The sequence below is a fragment of the Petromyzon marinus genome, chromosome 1 (genome assembly GCF_048934315.1).
Source record: "Petromyzon marinus isolate PM22_M1 ecotype Great Lakes invasive population chromosome 1, UKy_Petmar_22M1.pri1.0, whole genome shotgun sequence".
Taxonomy (NCBI): domain Eukaryota; kingdom Metazoa; phylum Chordata; class Hyperoartia; order Petromyzontiformes; family Petromyzontidae; genus Petromyzon; species Petromyzon marinus.
In genome coordinates this window covers 7,019,101-7,041,272 of record NC_133667.1, presented here as the reverse complement: position 1 = coordinate 7,041,272, position 22,172 = coordinate 7,019,101, and the positions used below count along the sequence as shown (strand labels likewise).

At 43.6% G+C, this 22,172-nt stretch overlaps 1 protein-coding gene across 5 annotated transcripts in view; it reads left to right on the top strand.

Annotated features, from left to right (window-relative positions):
* LOC116940453 (uncharacterized) overlaps positions 1 to 22,172 on the top strand; it is a 393,679-nt gene that overhangs the window by 266,512 nt on the left and 104,995 nt on the right. For all 5 annotated transcript variants that reach the window (XM_076056201.1, XM_076056147.1, XM_076055989.1 and 2 more), the window contains exons 45-47: positions 4,307 to 4,351; positions 5,231 to 5,275; positions 9,825 to 9,866. In XM_076056201.1, coding sequence (XP_075912316.1) covers positions 4,307 to 4,351; positions 5,231 to 5,275; positions 9,825 to 9,866 — 132 coding nt within the window. The remainder of the gene's footprint in view (positions 1 to 4,306; positions 4,352 to 5,230; positions 5,276 to 9,824; positions 9,867 to 22,172) is intronic.

The following is a 22,172-nucleotide window of genomic DNA, read 5'->3' as shown; positions in this document are numbered from 1 at the left end:
TGTTAAAGTCAGAGCATATACATTCACAGAGGCACCTAGTACAAATCAAACAGGAGAATTTAGCATTGAAATAACTAGGCGAATTTAGCATTGAAATAACTGAGTGATTAGCTTGTGACTGGTCACAGAAATGGCTATGTTTAAATCAAGGCCTACACATCTGAGCTATTCACAGTAACTGGGTATACACTACAATATATAATGAATACTAAATAGTGAACCAATAAAAAACTAAAATATAAATTACCTCAATGTTATCAATAAACTCTATATATTCTCCAATCAGCTAAGCTACCAACAATAAGTCGTTATATATCACAATGCTATATGGCGAAAAAATGGGTGGATTCTTACCCTCAACTTTAGCAACACGGATAGCTACGGGCCCCGTTCAGACGGACGAGTTCATCCATGGTCGGAACAGAGGAGGGGGAGAGATACAGCTGCGAGGCGCTGTTATACTCCATGTTGTAAACCATACCATTAACCGTGGTGTGAGAGGTATTAAGAGTCAATGCCAGCGAAAGAGCTGCGGTCTGAAGGTCATCGTAAAATACAATTAATTAAGAACGAAAATGGTTTAAAACATATTTCCAATGGTTACTAAGCCAGAATCCATCTTCTCGGTTGAAATTGTCTCTGTGCTTGTATATGTGAATAGCCTCATGAACGAATCTCTCATGGTAGCCGGTTGGTTTGCAAAGAACCTCCGTCTTGGAGAAGTCAATTTCATGTGAGCCCACTGAATTATAACAGTGATCTGCCACGGCAGAGGAGTTCGTTCTACCGTGTTTCAAGTCTGCTTTATGTTCGCGGATGCGGTCCGAGATATGTCGTTTGGTTTCTCCAATGTAGCTTTACCGAAAGAACCAAAGAGTATGCATTCCTGCAATCACGAAAGCTTCAAATCAAGATTGATACTGCTATAGATTCAGAAGATACTACTATAGAGTTATTAGTTACTACTATAGTCAGTGGATACTATTATAGAGTCAGTAGTTATGACTATAGTCAGTAGACACTACTATACAGTCTATAGATACTACTATGGAGTCAAGATATACTACTATAGATTCAGTAGATACTACTATAGTCGTTAGATACTACTGTAGAGTCAGTAGTTACTACTTTAGAGTCGGTAGAAACTATTGTACTGTCGTGAAATACGTGGCGCACGCTGTTGGCTGAGGGCAACCGAGGTCAAACACGTGCGCTTGTGCAACATGAGGTTGCCCGGGCAAACCGCCACCGAATTTGGGAGAGAAGCTGGTGTAGACCAGGTCGGCCCGGGGTTAAACGCTAACACCGGAGGTGTTGCCAGGGAGACGTGCGATAAGGGGTGATTGATGGCCTAAAGAGACAAGGGAGGAGCTGGACAACTGGGAGGGGAATATAAGGACGTGTTTGAGAGCAGAGAGAGAGTTTGTGTTGCTGGGGACAAAAGAAAAAAGATGTCTCGCCGCTGCCCCTCAAGCCGGGAACGGACCACAACCCTCACGAGTCGCCGGGCGGGTGATGGTTGATCCCCCCGCCCGGGATGGACAAGTGAGTGGGTCTGAGGGAACGTAGGCGAGGGCAGCGGTGGAGTGTGAGAAGCTGTGTGAGAGCTGCTGAGTGCAAGCCTCTGTGTGAGAGCTGCTGTGTGTGAGCCTCTGGGTGAGAGCCGCTGGGTGCAAGCCTCTGGGTGAGAGCTGCTGGGTGCGAAGCCTTGAGTACGGTGCTGCCGAGAGCGAGAGCTGCTGTGTGCAGGTTAGCGAGGTGTAACATAGTTATGAGTGGGAATTGGTTAACAGAAGTGACCGTATAGACAGTGATAGGAGTGCCGACAACTGGTGGGAGATTAGGCTAATGAAGTGTAAGCAGGTGACCTGTTACAACATGTCAGTCTGAGTGATTTTACAAGACACTACACTATTATAGAGTCGGTAGATACGACTGTAGATTCGGTAGATACTACTATAGAGTTAGTAGATACTTCTGTAGAGTCAGTAGATACTACTGTAGAGTCAGGAGCTACTACTATAGAGTTAGCAGCTACTGCTATAGAGTCAGATATTGCTATAAGGTCAGTAGATACCACAATAGTAATTACTAATATAGAGTCTGTAGATACTACAGTCAGATACCACTACACTCATGGGATACTACTGTAGAGTCAGTAGTAACTACTATAAAGTCAGTAGATACTACTATACAGTCAGTAGTTACTATGATAGAGTCAGTAGATACTATTACAGTCAGTAGATACCACTACAAACATTGGATACTACTGTAGAGTCAGTATATACTACTGTAGAGTCAGTAGGTACTACTGTCAGTAGATACTACTACAGTCAGTAGATACTACTACAGTCAGTATATACTACTATACACGAAGTAGATACTACTATAGAGTCAGTAGATACAACTGTATTCAGTAGACACTACTACTGTACAGACAATAGATACATCTATAGTCAGTAGATACTACTATAGTCAGTACATACTACTACAGTCAGTAGATACTACTGTAGAGTCAGATACTTCTGTAGTGACATCGCGGGCTGTCACCATGCAGTGCCGGCCCTAGAAAGGAATGGCGTGCGGTTTAATGACATTGCGAACACCACAAGGGTGTGGAAGTAGTACCGGCCCTAGAGGGGCCCGCTGAGCGCAGACTTGGCGTGCAGTGTCAACCCTACAGGATAGGGTGTGGGAGTGCCGGCCATAGGAATGGGGTTACTTAAGGCCATGGCACTCTGGTTGACCCGAGAGGACACGTGACAGCGACGACGACATGAGTCCACTCCCAGAACCGGCAGCCCGGAGCTCTTGCTCTCTGCTGCTTTTATTCTACTCGGTGCGGCCTGGCTCTGCCCTAGCCGCGCCTCCCTTCTCGAACCCACTAGAGGGTTCCCGGGGGGCTCCCATTGAGGTCTTCCATGACACTTTCCCCAGTTCCTCCGCCCTGCTGGCACACCTGTGTTTCTGCTCGACGGCGTGTGCACTAACTGTCCACTGCAGTTGCTGCTGCTGGACAGCAGTCAATGCTGTATCACTACACTAGTACAGCACAACGGTGTGTTGGAGATCAAATCCACAACATTTACAATCTGATTGTGGCGTTTCGCCAGTAATTAAAACTAGCCTCATCAAGCGACAGCCAGATTTGTGAATAAATCCTCCTGTTTTGTTCCTTAAATAGAGGGATAGATGTGATGACATCACTTGTGAGGCCTTCACTTGCGAAGGAGGGGGGGGGGATTAATGAATGGATCTAAATTACAATGGGTATCCATTGTCGTTTGGGTTATTGATATGGTAATCAATGTACATTATACGTGTACATTGTTCTTGTATCTCCTGTTGTTTACGTGCATTAAAATTGCAGTACTGGTTATTGTCTGCGTGTAGGTAATCCCCATTGACCTGTATAGGTGTGCATGTAAACAATGTATTATTTGATGAATGGCTTTTAAGCAGCACCAAGCTGGTTGAAATTATTTTCATTTCTCTCAATTTCGATTGATTCTATAATTAGTCTTGACCAGTAGTAACTAGGTTTGAAATGGGTGTAGCCCAAGGGTCATAAAGAAGTTGGCGGGGCTAGTGATGTTAATGTGAGAAATTAGCATGTAACTCTGAGATAGGAGAGCGGCCTCCTCGAGGGAGTGCAACCCAACGGGTGTAATCCAACGGGCATGTGAGTATGAGAGTGCAATCCAAAGGACATGTGAGCATGAGAGTGTAATCCAAAGGCATGAGAGTGCAATGCAAAGGACATGTGGGCATGAGAGATCTAAGAGTGAGGCATAGAGAGAGAGAGAGAGACACAGAGAGTCGGAAATTACAGCTGACATAGGCAAGTAGGATGGAAACATCACAGTCCGTTAACACTTTACCTGATTAATAACGTCCTTCCAATGATTGCTCAGTTTGTACCCATCCTCTCGGTTGAAGTTGTGTCCGTATTTATATATCTGGATGGTTTCATGAACAAATCTCTGAAGGTAGCTGGTAGGTTTGCAGAGTATCTCCGTCTTGGAAAAATCCATTTAGTGTGAGCCCACAGCGTTAAACAATGATCGGCAATGGCAGAGGTATTGGTCCTCCTGTGTTTCAGATCTGCCTTGTGTTCACAAACGCGGTCCGAGACATGTTGTTTCATTTCCCAAATGTAACTGCTGCCGCAACCACAAGTCAGTTTATAGACACCAGGTTATTGCATGTCAGGTATCACATCCTTTACAGATGGGATTAAATCTCGGGTTTTGTGTACTTTGTTGAAACGAACCTGGATCTTGTGTTTGTTTTTTTCTTTTCATAGGCATCTAATGATGTATCAAGACCGACGGAGAGCATGTCCCCAGATGTAAGTTATTGGACTGAATTCTGCACCTTATTTTGTTATGTCAACCTTCGGGGTTTTGCAGATTGTTTGTCAATATATAATTTTACAATTTAAAGTGCAGTCTCTTAAGCTTATCCACCTATCGCTCTGGCCGCTCTATGTGCAAGTAAAAATAACCTTTGGTCAAAATATGATTTATGTACTTTAAGGTAGTGTTATTGATGAATGTGTTGAGGTTTTTTTATTATGCGAGTCCATTCTTTTTGACTATTAACACGAGCACTGTGACCATCTTGGGACTCGTTGGTCTCGTCTTCAGTGGTTGTGGTGCTGGTTGTACTTTGTTAGTCATCAGGTGTCTTCTCTTCTGCTTTCACCTATTCTATTGTTCGTGATGCTTTCTAATGTATTTAGTGTTGCATTATTTTCTGCATTTTGAAATGCATCAGCATTTGAGCACCATATGAATACAATTCTATCCTTAAAGTTACAGTTTAAATAAAAAATAACGGGCTTACTGTCAATAAGAGGAAGGGGTATGTTTAAATTATTATTAACTTGCAATGGTTTGAGAGGCTTAACCTTAATTGGGCAACTCAATATAGCAATAATCACATTCAGTGGAATCCTGTTCATACCCGTTGATTCTGGGCATGGGTTGGGCAGAGAGAAAACCTTGCTGCCCAATGCATATGTTGAGTGTGTTCGTTTTATTTTAGATCAGAATGTAACATAGTAGATGGCTTCCAAATGGAAAGGTATTTCAACACTGTAAAAGGCAATACAAAAAATTATGAAGGTAACATACCAATAAAATCTGTAATAGCATTGCATAAACTGTATACATATGTTACAGAAAGTATGTGTTTATATTAATATAGAATTCTCTGTATTTTTCAGAGGCTGGCAGATGTTTACAAGTTATATTCACAAATGCCTCCTGAGGTAAGTGATTGCACTTACATGTGTACAATTTATTGTGGCGGGAGATGTTAGACATCACAGATGCTTTGAGGATTAGATAAATTAGTGCAATTGAAATATTAATCCATCTTTATAAAATAGTAATTTGTAAAGCATTCATATTTTAAGTTAAATTAGAAGCTTAAAATATTATATGCAGTGCACTGTTATTCAGGGCAGGTTAGATTATTTCCTGCAGGATCATCTTAGATAAAGCTCTGTTTTTTAGAGACGAGCAACCCGCGGTCTATTTGGATGTGACCATCTGTCCATCTATCCTCCCGGCCAGCAAAACTTGTATTTTTATATGGAGCCCTATCTCTCTTCACCTTTCTCCTGCCTTCTCTGGGCTGTTTCTATCTGTTTCTAATTTCATCTGTCCTCTCTCCTACCTCCACTGTGTCTGACCTACTTCCCTTCCTCCCTCTCTCTCTTTGTTGCTCTCTCACCTCTCACCCTCACCTTTTTCGCAATTCTCCCTTTGCTTCTCAATCTCTCATGCCTCTACTTCATAATTTATCCCACTATTGTCACTTTTTCACACTCCTCTTTCCTGATTTGAAGCTTTCGTGATTGCAGGAATCCATACTCTTTGGTTCTTTCGGTAAAGTCACGTAGGTCAAACAAATAATAGATCATGACGTTTCGATCGCATCAGGTGAAACAAATATAGCAGGAAAACTGCTGTGGCAGGAGAAATATAGTGAGAGAGCTGCTGCAACAAGAGGTTAGATAGTGGTAGGGGGAGAGAGAGGGGGTGGGCAGAGAATGGGGCTGTGAAGCTGCACGTAAAGTGGGGCTGTGGAGCTACACTTGAGACAAAGGGGGAGAGAGCTGCCGCAAGATCGGCGGCCGGGGGAGAGAGAGGGGAGGGGGGGCAGAGAGAGAGGCTGTGTTAGTTAATGTGAATCAGAGAGTCGAGAATAGCTGCTAATATCGGCAGGCAGGAAGGGAACATCACAACCAGTTATGACCTAAACCGGTTAATAACGTCCTTCTAATTATTTCTCAGTTTGTACCCATATTCTTGGTTGAGATTGTGTCTATGTTTATATATCTGGATGGCTTCATGGACAAATCTTTGATGGTAGCCCGAAGGTTTGCAGAGTACTTTGGTCTCGGAAAAAACACTATCGTGTGAGCCCACCGCGTTAAAACAATAATCAGCCATGTCAGAGGTATTGGTTATGCTGTGTTTCAATATGCCTTATGTTCGCGAACAACATCCGAGACATGTCGTTTCGTTTCCCCAATGGAGCTGCTGCTGCAGACACAACTTAGTTTGTAGACACCAGGGTATTGCATATCAGGAATCACATTCTTCACAGATGGGATCAAATCACGGATTTTGTGTACTGTGTTGAATCGAACCTGGATCTTGTGTTTGTTCAGGATTTTGGAAATCTTTTGGTAATACCTACTATGTATGGCAAGGTGATGGTTTTGATTGGGTCCTCAGATGGTTCCCTCCCCATAGTTGGGGATACAGCCTTGCGGATTGTGCGGTCTGAATATCCATTCATCTTGAGGGCTTGTTGTATGTGCCCAAGCTCACTGGCTAGGTGGTGCTGATCGGAGATGCAACAGGCCCTATGGTATAGTGTTTTGATGAGGAGATTCTTCTGGGCTGGATGGTGGTGGGAATCAGGCTTTAGATAGGAATCCGTGTGGGTGGCTTTCGTGTAGACAGTGTCCCAAAGAGCCATCGGGTCTCTTCTCGATCAAAACATCTAGGAATGGTAGCTTGCCATCATTTTCTACTTCCATGGTGAATTTGATGGATGGGTATATAGAATTGATGTGGTTGAAAAATTGGTTCAGTGCTGGTTGGCCATGTGGCCAGATGACGAACGTGTCCTCTACGTATTTCTTCCACAAGGAAGGACGTAGGGTGGATGTCAGGATGGCATCTGTTTCAAATTTCTCCATGAAAACATTCACTACCACTGGGGATCGGGGAGAACCCATAGGGGTACCTTCATTTTATATGTAGAATGTACCATTCCAGGTGAAGTAAGTGTAAGTAAGGCAGTGCCTCACCAAAGTTGGTACATTAGGATTAATTCCCTGTTGGACCAAATCTTCAATGATTGCAATGGTGTCAGGTACAGGTACCTTGGTGAACAGAGAGACTACATCGAAACTGACAAGCAACGATGAGCATTTTTAACTTGCTCAATTGAAGAAGAGAGATGATATTCTCATCCTCTCAGCCGACAAGGGCAATGTTGCTGTCATCATGGATAAAACCACATACAACAACAAAATCCAGGACCTTCTTAATGATGGCAGTTACACCAAAATCAGCAAAGATCCTATCAGTTGCCTGGCTACAAAAACCAACAATATCATCACTAATTCGACTTCTCTAATCGAACCAATCAAGCAGCTCTCCCTAAAACCTTCGGCTGCTAGACCACCCAGATTCTATGGTCTTCCAAAAATCCATAAGGAAGGTACTCCACTTCGTCCCATGGTTTCCACTATCAACTCACCTACCTACAAACTGGCCCGATTTCTGTCTGAGACCTTGTGTCCATTCACGGGCAAGACTACCTCAGCAGTACTTAACTCAGCACACTTGGTTTCTCTAATCAAGGGCATCTCACTGTCTCCAGATGATTTGCTTGTCAGATTTGATGTAGTCTCTCTGTTCACCAAAGTTCCTGTACCTGACACCTTAGCAATCATTTAAGACTTGGTCCAACATGGACTGAATCCTGATGTACCAACTTTGGTGAGGCACTGCCTTACCAACACTTACTTCACCTGGAATGGTACGGTCAACAAACAAAATGAAGGTACCCCCATGGCCTCCCCTATTCACCAGTGGTAGCGAATGTTTTCATGGAGAAATTTGAAACAGATGCCATCCAGACATCCACATACGTCCTTCCTTGTGGAAGAGATACGTAGATGACACTTTCGTCATTTGGCCACATGGCCTGCCAGAACTGAACCAATTTCTCAACCACATCAATTCCTTACACCCATCCATCAAATTCACCATGGAAGTGGAGAATGATGGTAAGCTACCATTCCTGGATGTTTTGATTGAAAAGAGGCCTGATGGGTCGTTGGGACATTCTGTCTACAGGATAGCCACCCACAGGGATTTCTATCTAAAACCTGATTCCCACCCCCACCCGGCCCAGAAGAATTCCCTCATCAAAACACTACACCATAGGGCCCACTGCATCTCCGACCAACACCACCTAGCCAGTGAACTGGAGCACGTACGCCAAGCCCTCAATATGAATGGATACTCGGACTGCACTATTCGCAAGGCTGTTTCTCCAACCATGGACAAACAACCATCTGAGAATCCAATCAAAACCATCACTTTACATAGCAGGTGTTACCAAAAATATTTCCAAAATCTCAAGCAAACACAAGCTCCCAGTCCAATTCAATACAGTACACAAAATCCTTGATCTGATCCCATCTGTGAAAGAGGTCATTCCTGATATGCAATACCTTGGAGTCTACAAATTGAGTTGTACCTGTAGTAGCAGTTACATTGGGGAAACGAAACGACTTGGACCGGGTTTATGAACACAAGGCAGATCTGAAACACGGCAGAACCAATATCTCTGCCGTAGCTGACCATTGTTATAACGCAGTCGGCTCGCACGATATTGTTTTTTCCGAGACCAAGGTACTCTGCAAACCTTCAGGCTACCATCAAAGATTTTTCCATGAAGCTATCCAGATATATCAACATAGAGACAACTTCAACCAAGAAGATGGGTAAAAGCTGAGCAATCATTGGAAAGACGTCATTAACCATGTTGGTCTGAACTCGCTGTGATACTTCCATTCTGCCCTCTCACAGCCCAGCAGACATCGCTGCTGCTTCTGCTCCTCTCACAGCCCAGCAGACAGCGCTGCTGCTTATGCTCCTCTCACAGTGCAGTAGACAACGCGGCCGTTTTTATTCCCATTAATACTGCTATAGACTCGTTGTATACCCACGTTGTTATGCGGTGACGTGAGTTAATTAACGTTAACATGCCACTGTCTTTCCCTAAGCTCTTTCTACATATTCTCTCTCTCTCTACCGAGCCGTTCTTATGCGCTCATTAACTTTGCACTATAATCCCCATTAACACTGCTACAGGACTCGTTTACACCCACGCTATAATCCCCATTAACACTGCTACGGGACTCGTTTACACCCACGCTGTTCTTATGTGGTGACGTAAACTCATTCCTTTAACTCAAAACATATATAACTCCGTGTTGGTAACAGCTCTCGCTATTTTTGCCTGAGGACGATTGCTTGCGTTGCGTTCGAAACGTCGTGATTTATTTTATTTTATTTCTACCTACATGACTTTTCCAAAAGAACCAAAGAGTATGGATTCGTGCAGTTACGAAAGCTTCAAATCAAGATTTTATCTTATACATAGCAACAGTATACATAGTTAATTTTAGACTTTAACTTGTGTTTCTTAAATCTAAACTTTAAAGGTAAATATTTTCATTGACAAATGTATAAACTATTATGTTTTTGTTAACTTTATTTCAGCTGCTGAAAAGTATTCTAACAATGCAGTCAAATAACCTGCAGGTAAGCTTACTACATCGTGTATAAAATTAATGTCACATTGATGATTATTTTTGCTGGATAAGGCCATAGAATGTGTATTTCAAATCTAAAAGTTGCTATCATCTTGCAGTTAGATCCTAATATTGCCACGAATTTCTACTACCACAGAGCAATAGTGGACTAGTGGCTTCATTAAAAAAAATCCTTCATTGCCTTGCTTAAGTGGAATGTGCATAAATGGGAGTCGAATAAGATAAGAGGGGATAAGTAGTTAGGGATGAGTCCATGAAGAATATTATACAAGGTGAGTGCGATCGTGAGATTGATCTGGGATTGGATTGAGAGCCACCATTGGGTGCCACGGTGGTGGGAAGTTAACTCCCTCACCTGTGATGCAAGAGGTCATGGGTTTTATTCGGACCTTGAGTTTGCATGTTCTCCCTGTGATCATGTGGATTTTTCTCCAGGTCCCCAGTTTTTCCCTATACAATTAGAAACATGTGTTTAGAAAATATGGCTGCTATACATTTTTCCACTTGATAAACCACTTCTTTGAGCTATCATTTGTGGCCAGGTCACTTCTACAAAATAGCTATATAGCTCAGTGGGCCTTACCTCGTAAAATAAAAAATAGTTTGAACTTTTTAGGATTGGGGTATTGGTGCAATATCAGAAGCAGAATCTGTATTCATCCTGGAGATATCTGTTGAGCTATGAAGCTCTTTTTCATAGAGGTTCAGTAGTTACAAACATTACACAAAACGATTGGAGTGCAAAGTATAGGAATGGTAAGCAAATAAATTTTGATTTCAAACTTTTGTGACTGCAGGAATTCATGTTCTTGTTTCTTTCAGTAAAGTCACGGAGATAGACAATAAAAATACTTTTTTTTATAGAAGCAAAAAACCCACGACATTTCGATCGCAACATAAGGGCTTCCAAAGTGAGTGGGCGGGGGCCGAAAGTTGCGAGGCAGCAGCAAGGAAAGCTGTGCTGTCTAAACAGCATGGGTGGGGCAGCCAGTGCTAATGTAGGAGTAAAGCGCGAGAAATAGGAGTAAAGCGCGAGATAGAGGTGGAACTGAATGCAAGAGGTGCAGTCCAAGTGTGTTAGACAATGGGGGGAGGGAGGGGGGTAGAGATAGGGGAGAGAGGGGGAGTAAAGCGCTAGATAGTGGTGGAACTGATGTCGAGGGGCACATTTGAAGTGTATTAGGCAATGAGGGGAGGAAGGGGGTAGAGATAGGGGGAGAGAGAGGGGGGGGTTAGAGATAGGGGGAGAGAGGGGGGTAGAGTTGGGGGGGGGGCATTGCACCTCGCTACACACATCCACACTGCTGACAGTAGAGGTTGACAAGAAAACACAAATAAAGTCATGACCCAAAGTTGTTGATGACATCTTTACAATGATTGCTGAGTTTATAACCGTTGTCTCGGTTGAAATTGTGTCTGTCTGTATATCTGGATGGCGTCGTGAACGAATCTTTGTTAATAGCTAGCCGGCTTGCAAAGTACCGTCATCTTAGAGAAATCCATTTCATGTGAGCCAGCCGCATTAAAGTAATGATCAGCCACGGCAGAAGTATTGGTCCTGCTGTGTTTCAGATCTGCCTTTTAAAAGTTCACGAACATGGTCTGAGACATGTCATTTAGTTTCCCCAATTTACCTGCTGCCACATATACAGCTTAGTTTGTAGACACCGGGATATTACATGTCAGGAAAATTGTCCTTCACAGCTGGGATCAGATCACGAATTTTATGCACTGTGTTAAATCGGACCTGGATCTTGTGTTTGTTCAGGTTTTTGGAAATCTTATTGGTTATCGCTGCTTTGTAAGGCAAGGTGATGGTTTTGATTGGATCTTCACGGTTGGGGTGATGGCTTTGCAGATTGTGTAGTCAGAATATCCATTCGCCTTGAGAGCTTGGTGTATGTGTTTGAGTTCACTGGTTAGGTGTTCATGGTCGGAAATACATTTAGCTCTATGGTGTAGCTCTAAGGTAATACCAACCTCATTCACACTCACCTCTGCTGCTGTCATATCTTCCAATGCTAAACGAATTTTGTTTAGAGCTAGCTTGGCCCTGATCTATGAGAGAATTAGACTGCTCCGCACTGAACTGGATCATTTAGACAAGACACTCTTGAAATTACACTTAACATTGACAGAAAAAATGTCTACATCTGATTGGGAACATGTAGATAACATGACCGTTTCATCAGCCACTACAATGTCAGCTAAATGTAAAGATAAGCTGATTTCCAAGTTTAACCTCCTTTCCAAGAAGAAACCAGATCCACACATTTAAAAAGTTAGACGTTGACAAAGTTGTTATTAATCTGAGTAATAGCTCAATTTACAATGGCCTAAAGTCGGTTTTGGCTAAAGGATTGAACTTTGCATTCACCCCCAAACACATACCAGTGGATGACATCATTGCTCAGGTCGATGTAGCTCTTAAGGGTTTGGGACACATCGCTATAAACGTGACAAGATATGAAATCGCTGCAACCCTCAAAAGCGCTAAGATACCAGACAGCAACATCAGTAAGGAGGAGCGTTTTGAGTTATCTCAATTAAAAAAATAAAGAAGATATTGTCATCCTCTCAGCGGACAAGGGCAATGCCACGGTCATCATGGACAAAAACGTGTACAAGAACAAAATTCAGGACCTACTTAATGATGGTAGCTACACAAAAATTGAAAGAGATCCCACCAACTGCCTCATTACAAAAACCAACAGTATCATTACTGATTCAGCTTCATTTATTGAACAGACCAAACGGTTTTCCTTAAAACCTTCCGCTGCTAGAACACCCAGACTATATGGCTTACCAAAAATCTATATAGAAGGTACACCCCTTCGTCCCATCGTCTCCTTCCTCACGATTGGGGTGATGGCTTTGTAAATTGTGTAGTCAGAATATCCATTCGCCTTGAGAGTTTGGTGTACCTGTTTGAGTTCACTGGTTAGGTGTTCATGGATGGAGATACATTGAGCTTCATGGTGTAGCGTTTTGATGAGGGAATTCTTCTAGGATGGATGGTGGTGGGAATCAGGTTTTAGGTAGGCGTCAGTATGGGTTACTTTCCTGTAGACAGAATGGCTCCTTGAGCCATCTGGTCTCTTTTTTATTAAGACATCCAAGAAAGGTAGCATGCCATCCTTTTCTACCTACATAGTGAATTTGATTGCTGGGTGTATGGAATTGATGTGGTTGAGGAATTGTTTCAGTGCCAGTCGGCCATGTGGCCAGATGACAAACGTGTCATCCATATACCTCTTCCACAAGGACGGGCGTAGAGTGGATGCCTGGATGGAGTCCGTCTCAAAATTTTCCATGAAAATACGGTTTATAAAATCCTTCCAATGATTGCTAAGCCAGAATCCATCTTCTCGGTTGAAATTGTCTCTGTGTTTGTATATGTGGATAGCCTCATGAACAAATCTCTCATGGTAGCCCGATGGCTTGCAAAGAACCTCTGTCTTGGAGAAGTCAATGTCATGTGAGCCCACTGAATTATAACAGTGATTTGCCATGGCTGAGGTGTTAGTCCTACCATGTTTAAGGTCTGCTTTGTGTTCACGAATGCGGTCCGAGACATGTCGTTTGGTTTCTCCAATGTAACTACTACCACAGAGGCAACTTAGTTTGTAGACACCAGGGTACTGTATGTCCGGAATCACATCTTTTACAGACGGAACCAGATCACGGATTTTATGTAATGTGTTGAAACGGACCTGGATCTTGTGTTTATTCAAGATTTTGGAGATCTTTTTTGTGATTCCGGCAATGTAGGATAAAGTGATGGTATTGAAAGGCTCCTCAAGAGGGTCCTTCTTCATGGTTTGAGTGATAGCTTTGCGGATTGTATAGTCGGAGTAGCCATTAGCCTTAAGAGCTTGGTGTACGTGCTTGAGTTCACTGCCTATGTGTTCCTGGTCGAATATGCATTGGGCTCTATGGTGCAGAGTCTTGATGAGAGAATTCTACTGTGATGGATGGTGGTGGGAATCCGGTTTCAGATAAGCATCCGTATGGGTAGCTTTCCTGTAGACAGAGTGGCTCATTGAACCATCAGGTCTCTTTTTTATTATGACATCCAAAAAAGATAGCTTGCCATCTTTTTCGACTTCCATGGTAAATCTGATGGCTGGGTGTATGGAATTGATGTGGTCGAAGAATTGGTCTAGAGCAGGCCGGCCATGTGGCCAGATGACAAAAGTGTCATCCACGTACCTCTTCCATAAGGTTGGGCACAGAGTGGCAGTCTGGATGGCGTCAGTCTCAAATTTCTCCATGAAAATGTTGGCTATCACCGGAGATAAGGGGGAGCCCATTGGGGTGCCTTCAGTTTGCTTGTAGAATGTTCCACTCCAGGTGAAGTATGTATTGGTGAGGCAGTGTCTCACCAGGGCTGGTACATCAGCATTCAATCCTTGTTGGACCAAATATTCAATTATTGCAATGGTATCGGGCACAGGAACTTTGGTGAACAAATAAACTGACCCAATGAGTTCAAATTGCATAAGTACAGCAATTCACAAGCTTGGATAATGCAGCAAAATAACAGCAAAAAAGTGTGAGAAGATTTGATTATCTTCTGCAGTGTGCATTCATGCCAACTTCCACCATCAAGAGCTTCCCAAGCCTTCTCTGATCCTCTTCTCTCTATTTCCCGCTCTTTCTCTCCCGTTTCTCTCCATCCGATCACTTCTCTCCTCCTGTCCCTCGTCATACCTATTCTTATCTCCCATTTGGTGCACGCACCTTCCGACATCTCACCTTACATGTCAGGAGATACGTCTGACGTCATTCATCTCCCTCCACCATTGACAAGTGGGCTTATTCGTAGGTGCGCTCTTTCAGCCAATAGGGAGCCGTGTTGCTCATCGGCTCCGCGGTCCACATAATGCTCATGCATGTGTCTGACTGCCTCTCCTGTTTGTCTGACTCTCCGTTTTCATCATCCCCCCCCGTGAAACATAGTAGTCCCAGCTATTCCCATTTCGAACCTAGCCGCAGAGGGGTGATACAGCATATCCTCAATAAAGGCATGTGATGACTGAGAAATGTTTGGGTCCATGTGGATTTGTGTGCACTTGTCCTACCGACAGCACGGTGCTCTCTGACTTGATGAAACCAACAAACCAATGAACCCGACGCACCGACGAACCCGACGCACCGATGCACCCGTAATACCGACGAATCCGATGCAGTGAGGGAAGTCCATGCTCCATGAGCGTTATAAAACACAACAAAAAACAATGTGGAGCAGTGTACCTCCCTCCACCCATGCCGCATACAATGGCTTCTGCTCCGGTGATGGTGAATCCGATGCAATCACACGGTCAACAAAGATTTCGGGCTTGTGCCCATCAAGGTGTGATTAGTCCTTCAGCAGCGATCCGAGCAGTCGCTGGTTCTGCCTCTGTTACTGCCATGCCTGAGGGAGGGTAGGGAACAGGACATTGACCCCAGACGTGGCACCACAGATTCAGACAGTGATGATGAAGTGGCAGGTGGTGACAATGACATGTTATGTGGCTTCAGACTGCTAGGATGTACAAACCATCGACGACTTACTAGTCGAATTTGCACACATTGAGGCCTTAGCATATTCAAAATGTTAACAGGCCCTTGCCAAGGGCGAAGCAACTTTGACGATGTGCCTATCGGAACCTGAGGACAATGGAGCCAGAGGAGCACATGCCAACCTCTGACACGCATTTGCACCCTGTGCTGCAGTCGATAACGCGAGAGCAACCCTACAAGCCTCCTGCAATCTCTGCAAGGGGAGGCGAAGAGCAGCCAGCCAAGAGACTGACTTGCTTAGAAGTTGGACTAATTGACTGTCAATGGGTGGCTCTGGTTCTCTGCCATACATTAAGTAGAACAGTGAGAAACCCGTGGATGCATGTGGAGTCGGGCGGTAAGCCGCCAGTATCCCTGGTGTATGCATGTCCCAATTATTTTGGTAATCTGAAACAACATGACATAACATACTGGACAAGGTGCCATTCAGTCTTTCCACCATGCCGTCCGTTTGAGGATGGCAGGGGGACGTTTGGACTTTCTTGGTACCCAGTATGTTACAAATGTCCTGCAGTAGTTTGGAGGACATTTTTTTCTTTTGTCTGTAAGGACCCGTTCCAGCGCTCCCTTGTCCAACATACCCCTGGAAAAAGGCTTCTGCAATCGAAGCAGCAGTCTGATTGGATAAGGACCACACCAAGGGCCAGCAGGTAGCATATTCCACACTAATCAATAAATATTTGTTCCCCTTTGTGGTGTGTGGAAAAGTGCACAATATGTCCAATGCAATGAGCTCATTTACCCGTTTTACTGTAATAGACTGCAAGGGTGGTCGTATGGGTTGAGCGGGTGGATTCTGGCGAATGCACTCCAGGCATTCCGCTACCCATTTATGCACATCTATCGACATGCCCTGCCAATAGTATTTCTGTTTCAGGTTTGGTGACTCAGATGTACCAAGCAGTTAATGTGGATTTCATGGAATAGTTGTTGACACAATGCTTCTGGTACTACAAGACAATGCCTCTGAGACTTGCTATCCCAATACATCAACAATCCATGCCACACCTTCCAGTTTGTTTGCCTCTGCCCATTCTCATAGTGCTCGCAAGGAGCCATCAGGTGATTGTCGCGTGATCAATTATTTTCATGTACGTGCCAGGTGACAGTCTGTTGGAGCCATAGTGTGACCATTCCCTATCGACTACACTGGCGCAACAACAGAAGAAGTCCCGAGGGACTGCTGTCTACAACGAGCCACCCCTGAATCACATGAGCAGGAGTCCAATGGTGGCAGTTGTGATAGTGTGTCAGCATTATTGTGTCGCAAGCCTTTCTGGTGCACAATTTTGTACTTGAACTCCTGGAGTCATTCCATTTAGCGAGCGACCTAACCCAATGGATGGTCCATGTGTAACAAGTGCTAAATGGTCTATGCGCACCATAAACAGTCATCCATAGAGATATGGCCTGAACTGCTGTACAAAGTGGATAAACGCCAGTCGCTCCCTGTGGGTTACGCAATCACGTTGCTCAGCCAGAGAGAGCACGTGAATGCTGTGGGCTATGACCACCTCTACTCTATTCTGCAATTGTGACAACACTCCCCTGATGTCTACATCATTTATATCAGTGTCAAGAAAGAACAAGAGAAAAATCAGGGTATGCTAGAGGTGGGGCCTTGGTCAACTGATCATGCAAGGTAGTCAAGGCCTTATCCTCGGGCCTTCCCCCAGTGAAACCTTTGGTTTTTGGCAGTCAGTGCATGCAGGGGATTGGCAATGCTCCCAAACCTTGGCACAAAGCGGCGATAATACGACATAAAGCCAACAAACATCCTGACTTCGGAAACTGAAGTTGGTGTCGGCCGTTCCCTTACGGAAAGTGTTTTTTCTGGGTCTGTGGCAACTCCTGTGGCACTTACGACATGTACCAAATAACGAAAGGACGACTTCACTAAGTGATATTTTGGTGTTCATCTTCTTTGGTTCTTTCAGTAAAGTCACGTAGAATGAGAATAAAATAATACATTAATAAAATAAAACAATAACACAATAAAATTCTCACGACGTTTCGGCCACAACACAAGCGGCCTTCATCAGGTGAAGGGACGAGACTGTCTCGAGGACAGCGCTGGAGCGAACACAGCCAAGCTCAGACCGCGACCTTTAAGCTGTGTGAGAAGAAACAGAGCGCCTTGACAAAGAAATTAGGATAAAAATTTGCATTTATTTGGCGGACTTAGCATGATGAATGGTGTAGAGGGGGTGAACATGTGCAGACCGGCGAGGGGGGGAGGGGGAGTTTACATATTGATGGTGTGAAAAGGGAATTTAAGCTGCTGCAAAAGTTTGGGATACCACTACTTGAAAAAATATACTGTACCATTGAAAATTAGTTTAATGTTTGGTTCGGATAATTTAGCATTGAAATAGCTTCGTGATTAGCTTGTGACTGGTCACAGAAATGGCTATGTTAAAGTAAAAAGCCTACACATCCACAGAGGCACCTAGTACAAATCAAACAGGCATCATGCAAACATGATGCCTTGAATAAAGGTGTCAGTTTTTGTGCCATTTAAAAGGGTAAAAGCTATCACTATATCTTGTTACTGGCAAAGGAGGTCTCATAATCTAAATGCTCACCCCGAGCCCTCAATACTCTGATAGTGCGCTGTTTTTGAGTTGTACGCCTTTTGGCGTCTTCTGGTCCAACACCAGTGGAGACTAGGCTCTAAGAAAAGCCGTCTCGGATGTGGACAAATCAAATTCAGGGACAGTGCATATTATTATCAGAGTTGTCTCTTTTGTTTGCATTTTGACTGCTTGTGTTGTGGTTATTGCAAACATGATGCCTTGAATAAAGGTGTCAGTTTTTTGTGCCAGTCAAAAGGGTAAAACCTATTACTATTAAACTAATTTTCAATGGTACAGTATATTTTTTCAAGTAGTGGTATCCCAAACTTTCGCAGCAGCTTAAATTCCCTTTTCACACCATCAATATGTAAACTCCCCCTCCCCCCCTCGCCGGTCTGCACATGTTCACCCCCTCTACACCGTTCATCATGCTAAGTCCGCCAATTAAATGCTAATTTTTATGCTAATTCCTTTGTCAAGGCGCTCTGTTTCTTCTCACACAGCTTAAAGGTCGCGGTCTGAGCTTGGCTGTGTTCGCTCCAGCGCTGTCCTCGAGACAGTCTCGTCCCTTCACCTGATGAAGGCCGCTTGTGTTGTGGCCGAAACGTCGTGAGAATTTTATTGTGTTATTTTATTTTATTAATTTATTATGTTATTCTCATTCTACGTGACTTTACCGAAAGAACCAAAGAAGATGCATCCTTGCAGTCACGAAAGCTTTAAATCGACATTTTGGTGGTTTGAACTTAAGCTGGCAGCACACACTCGAAGGAAGACCTGTCTCAGCTTAAGTGCTCCTTGAAGGAGGAGCCAAAAACAATAACATCCAAATACAGTGAGGGAAAACGGTATTTGATCCGCTGCTGATTTTGTACGTTTGCCCACTGACAAAGAAATGATCAGTCTATAATTTTAATGGTAGGTTTATTTGAACAGTGAGAGACAGAATAACAACAACAAAATCCAGAAAAACGCATGTCAAAAATGTTATAAATTGATTTGCATTTTAATGAGGGAAATAAGTATTTGACCCCCTCTCAATCAGAAATATTTCTGACTCCCAGGTGTCTTTTATACAGGTAACGAGCTGATATTAGGAGCACACTCTTAAAGGGAGTGCTCATAATCTCAGCTTGTTACCTGTATAAAAGGCACCTGTCCACAGAAGCAATCAATCAATCAGATTCTAAACTCTCCACCATGGCCAAGACCAAAGAGCTCTCCAAGGATGTCAGGGACAAGATTGTAGACCTACACAAGGCTGGAATGGGCTACAAGACCATTGCCAAGCAGCTTGGTGAGAAGGTTGGTGCGATTATTAGCAAATGGACACCTGATGATGACTGTTTGTGTTACAGTCGAAACGTCGTGATAATTTTATTGTTTTATATATTTTATTATTTTATTGTTTCCCGTTAACGTGACTTTACCGAAAGAACCAAGAATACAAAAGAACTGTCAATCTCCCTCGGCCTGGAGCTCCATGCAAGATCTCACCTCATGGAGTTGCAATGATCATGAGAACGGTGAGGAATCAGCCCAGAACTACACGGGAGGATCTTGTCAATGATCCCAAGGCAGCTGGGACCATAGTCACCAATAAAACAATTGGTAACACACTACGCCGTGAAGGACTGAAATCCTGCAGTGCCCGCAAGGTCCCCCTGCTCAAGAAAGCACATATACATGCCCGTCTGAAGTTTGCCAATGAACATCTGAATGATTCAGAGGACAACTGGGTGAAAGTGTTGTGGTCAGATGAGACCAAAATGGAGCTCTTTGGCATCAACTCAACTCGCCGTGTTTGGAGGAGGAAGAGGAATGCTGCCTATGACTCCAAGAACACCATCCCCACCGTCAAACATGGAGTTGGAAACATTATATTTTAGGGGTGTTTTTCTGCTAAGGGGACAGGACAACTTCACCGCATCAAAGGGACGATGGACGGGGCCATGTACCGTCAAATCTTGGGTGAGAACCTCCTTCCCTCAGCCAGGGCATTGAAAATGGGTCGTGGATGGGTATTCCAGCATGACAATGACCCAAAACACACGGCCAAGGCAACTAAGGAGTGGCTCAAGAAGAAGCACATTAAGGTCCTGGAGTGGCCTAGCCAGTCTCCAGACCTTAATCCCATAGAAAATCTGTGGAGAGAGCTGAAGGTTTGAGTTGCCAAACGTCAGCCTCGAAACCTTAATGACTTGGAGAAGATCTGCAAAGAGGAGTGGGACAAAATCCCTCCTGAGATGTGTGCAAACCTGGTGGCCAACTACGAGAAACGTCTGACCTCTGTGATTGTCAACAAGGGTTTTGCCACCAAGTAATAAGTCATCTTTTGCAGAGGGGTCAAATACTTATTTCCCCCATTAAAATGCAAATCAATTTTTTTTGCTGTTATTCTGTCTCTCACTTTTCAAATAAACCTTCCATTAAAATTATAGACTGATCATTTCTTTGTCATGGACAAACGTATAAAATCAGCAGGGGATCAAATACTTTTTTCCCCTCACTGTATATAAGAAATGTTTCCCATTGTAGTCCTGCAAGCACCAATTCCATGAGTCTCTGAAATGTCACCTGCCCTGTAAGTAACCCTATGGGTAATCTGTTAAATTGGTAAAGTCCCTGGGGTGTTCTGAATTCTGTCTTTCATTTAGAACTACCATCCAATAGAATTAGCCAAAATCCTGACGACAAATCAAATGGTGAAAAGAATGTTGCCCCTGCTAATGCGTCCAAAGAGTCGTCAATGCACAGCAAAGGGATATGCATGGGCCAGCGTCAGGTGGCGGAAGTCAATATAAAATGTAATGAGCCCAAGCTTTCGTGACTGCAGTAATTCATATTCTTAGCTCTTTCGGTAAAGTCACGTTGAAGGGAAACAATAAAATAATAAAATATATATAAAACAATAAAAATTCTCACGACGTTTCGACCATAACACAAACAGTCATCATCAGGTGTGTCGGTTTGCATTAATTTATTTACTTTTAAACGGTGTATTTATTTATTTTAAAAAAACGTCAGTGCCACGCGCAGCGATTTGGCAGTTTCTTTAGAAGGACTAGTCCATCTATGTTCTGAAAAGAGGAGGCGGAGACGAAAAATTAATGTATGCTGTCTGAAAGCCACTGTAAGCGTGAACAATCAATTAAGACCTGAAATGGTTAATAAAATCTTTCCAATGATTGCTAAGCCAGAATCCGTCTTCTCGGTTGAAATTGTCTCTGTGCTTGTATATGTGGTTAGCCTCATGAACGAATCTCTCATGGTAGCCAGATGGCTTACAAAGAACCTCTGTCTTGGAAAAGTCAATGTCATGTGAGCCTACTGAATTATAACAATGATCTCCCACGGCCGAGGTGTTGGTCCTACCGTGTTAAAGGTCTGCTTTGTGTTCACGAATGCGGTCTGAGACATGGCGTTTGGTTTCTCCAATGTAACTACTACCACAGAGGCAACTTAGTTTGTAGACACCAGGGTACTGTATGTCCGGAATCACATCTTTTACAGACGGAACCAGATCATGGATTTTATGTAATGTGTTGAAACGGACCTGGATCTTGTGTTTATTCAAGATTTTGGAGATATTTTTTGTGATCCCCGCAATGTAGGGTAAAGTGATGGTTTTGAAAGGCTCCTCAAGAGGGTCCTTCTTCATGGATTGAGTCATAGCTTTGCGGATTGTTTAGTCGGAGTAACCATTAGCCTTAAGAGCTTGGTGTACGTGCTTGAGTTCACTGCCTATGTGTTCCTGGTCGGATATGCATTGGGCTCTATGGTACAGAGTCTTGATGAGATAATTCTTCTGTGATGGATGGTGGTGGGAATCCGGTTTCAGATAAGCATCCGTATGGGTAGCTTTCCTGTAGACAGAGTGGATCATTGAACCATCAGGTCTCTTTTTTATTAGGACATCCAAAAAAGGTAGCTTGCCATCTTTTTCGACTTCCATGGTAAATCTGATGGCTGGGTGTATGTAATTGATGTGGTCGAAGAATTGGTCTAGAGCAGGCCGGCCATGTGGCCAGATGACAAAAGTGTCATCGACGTACCTCTTCCATAAGGTTGGGCGCAGAGTGCCAGTCTGGATGGCGTCAGTCTCAAATTTCTCCATGAAAATGTTAGCTATAACCGGAGATAGGGGGGAG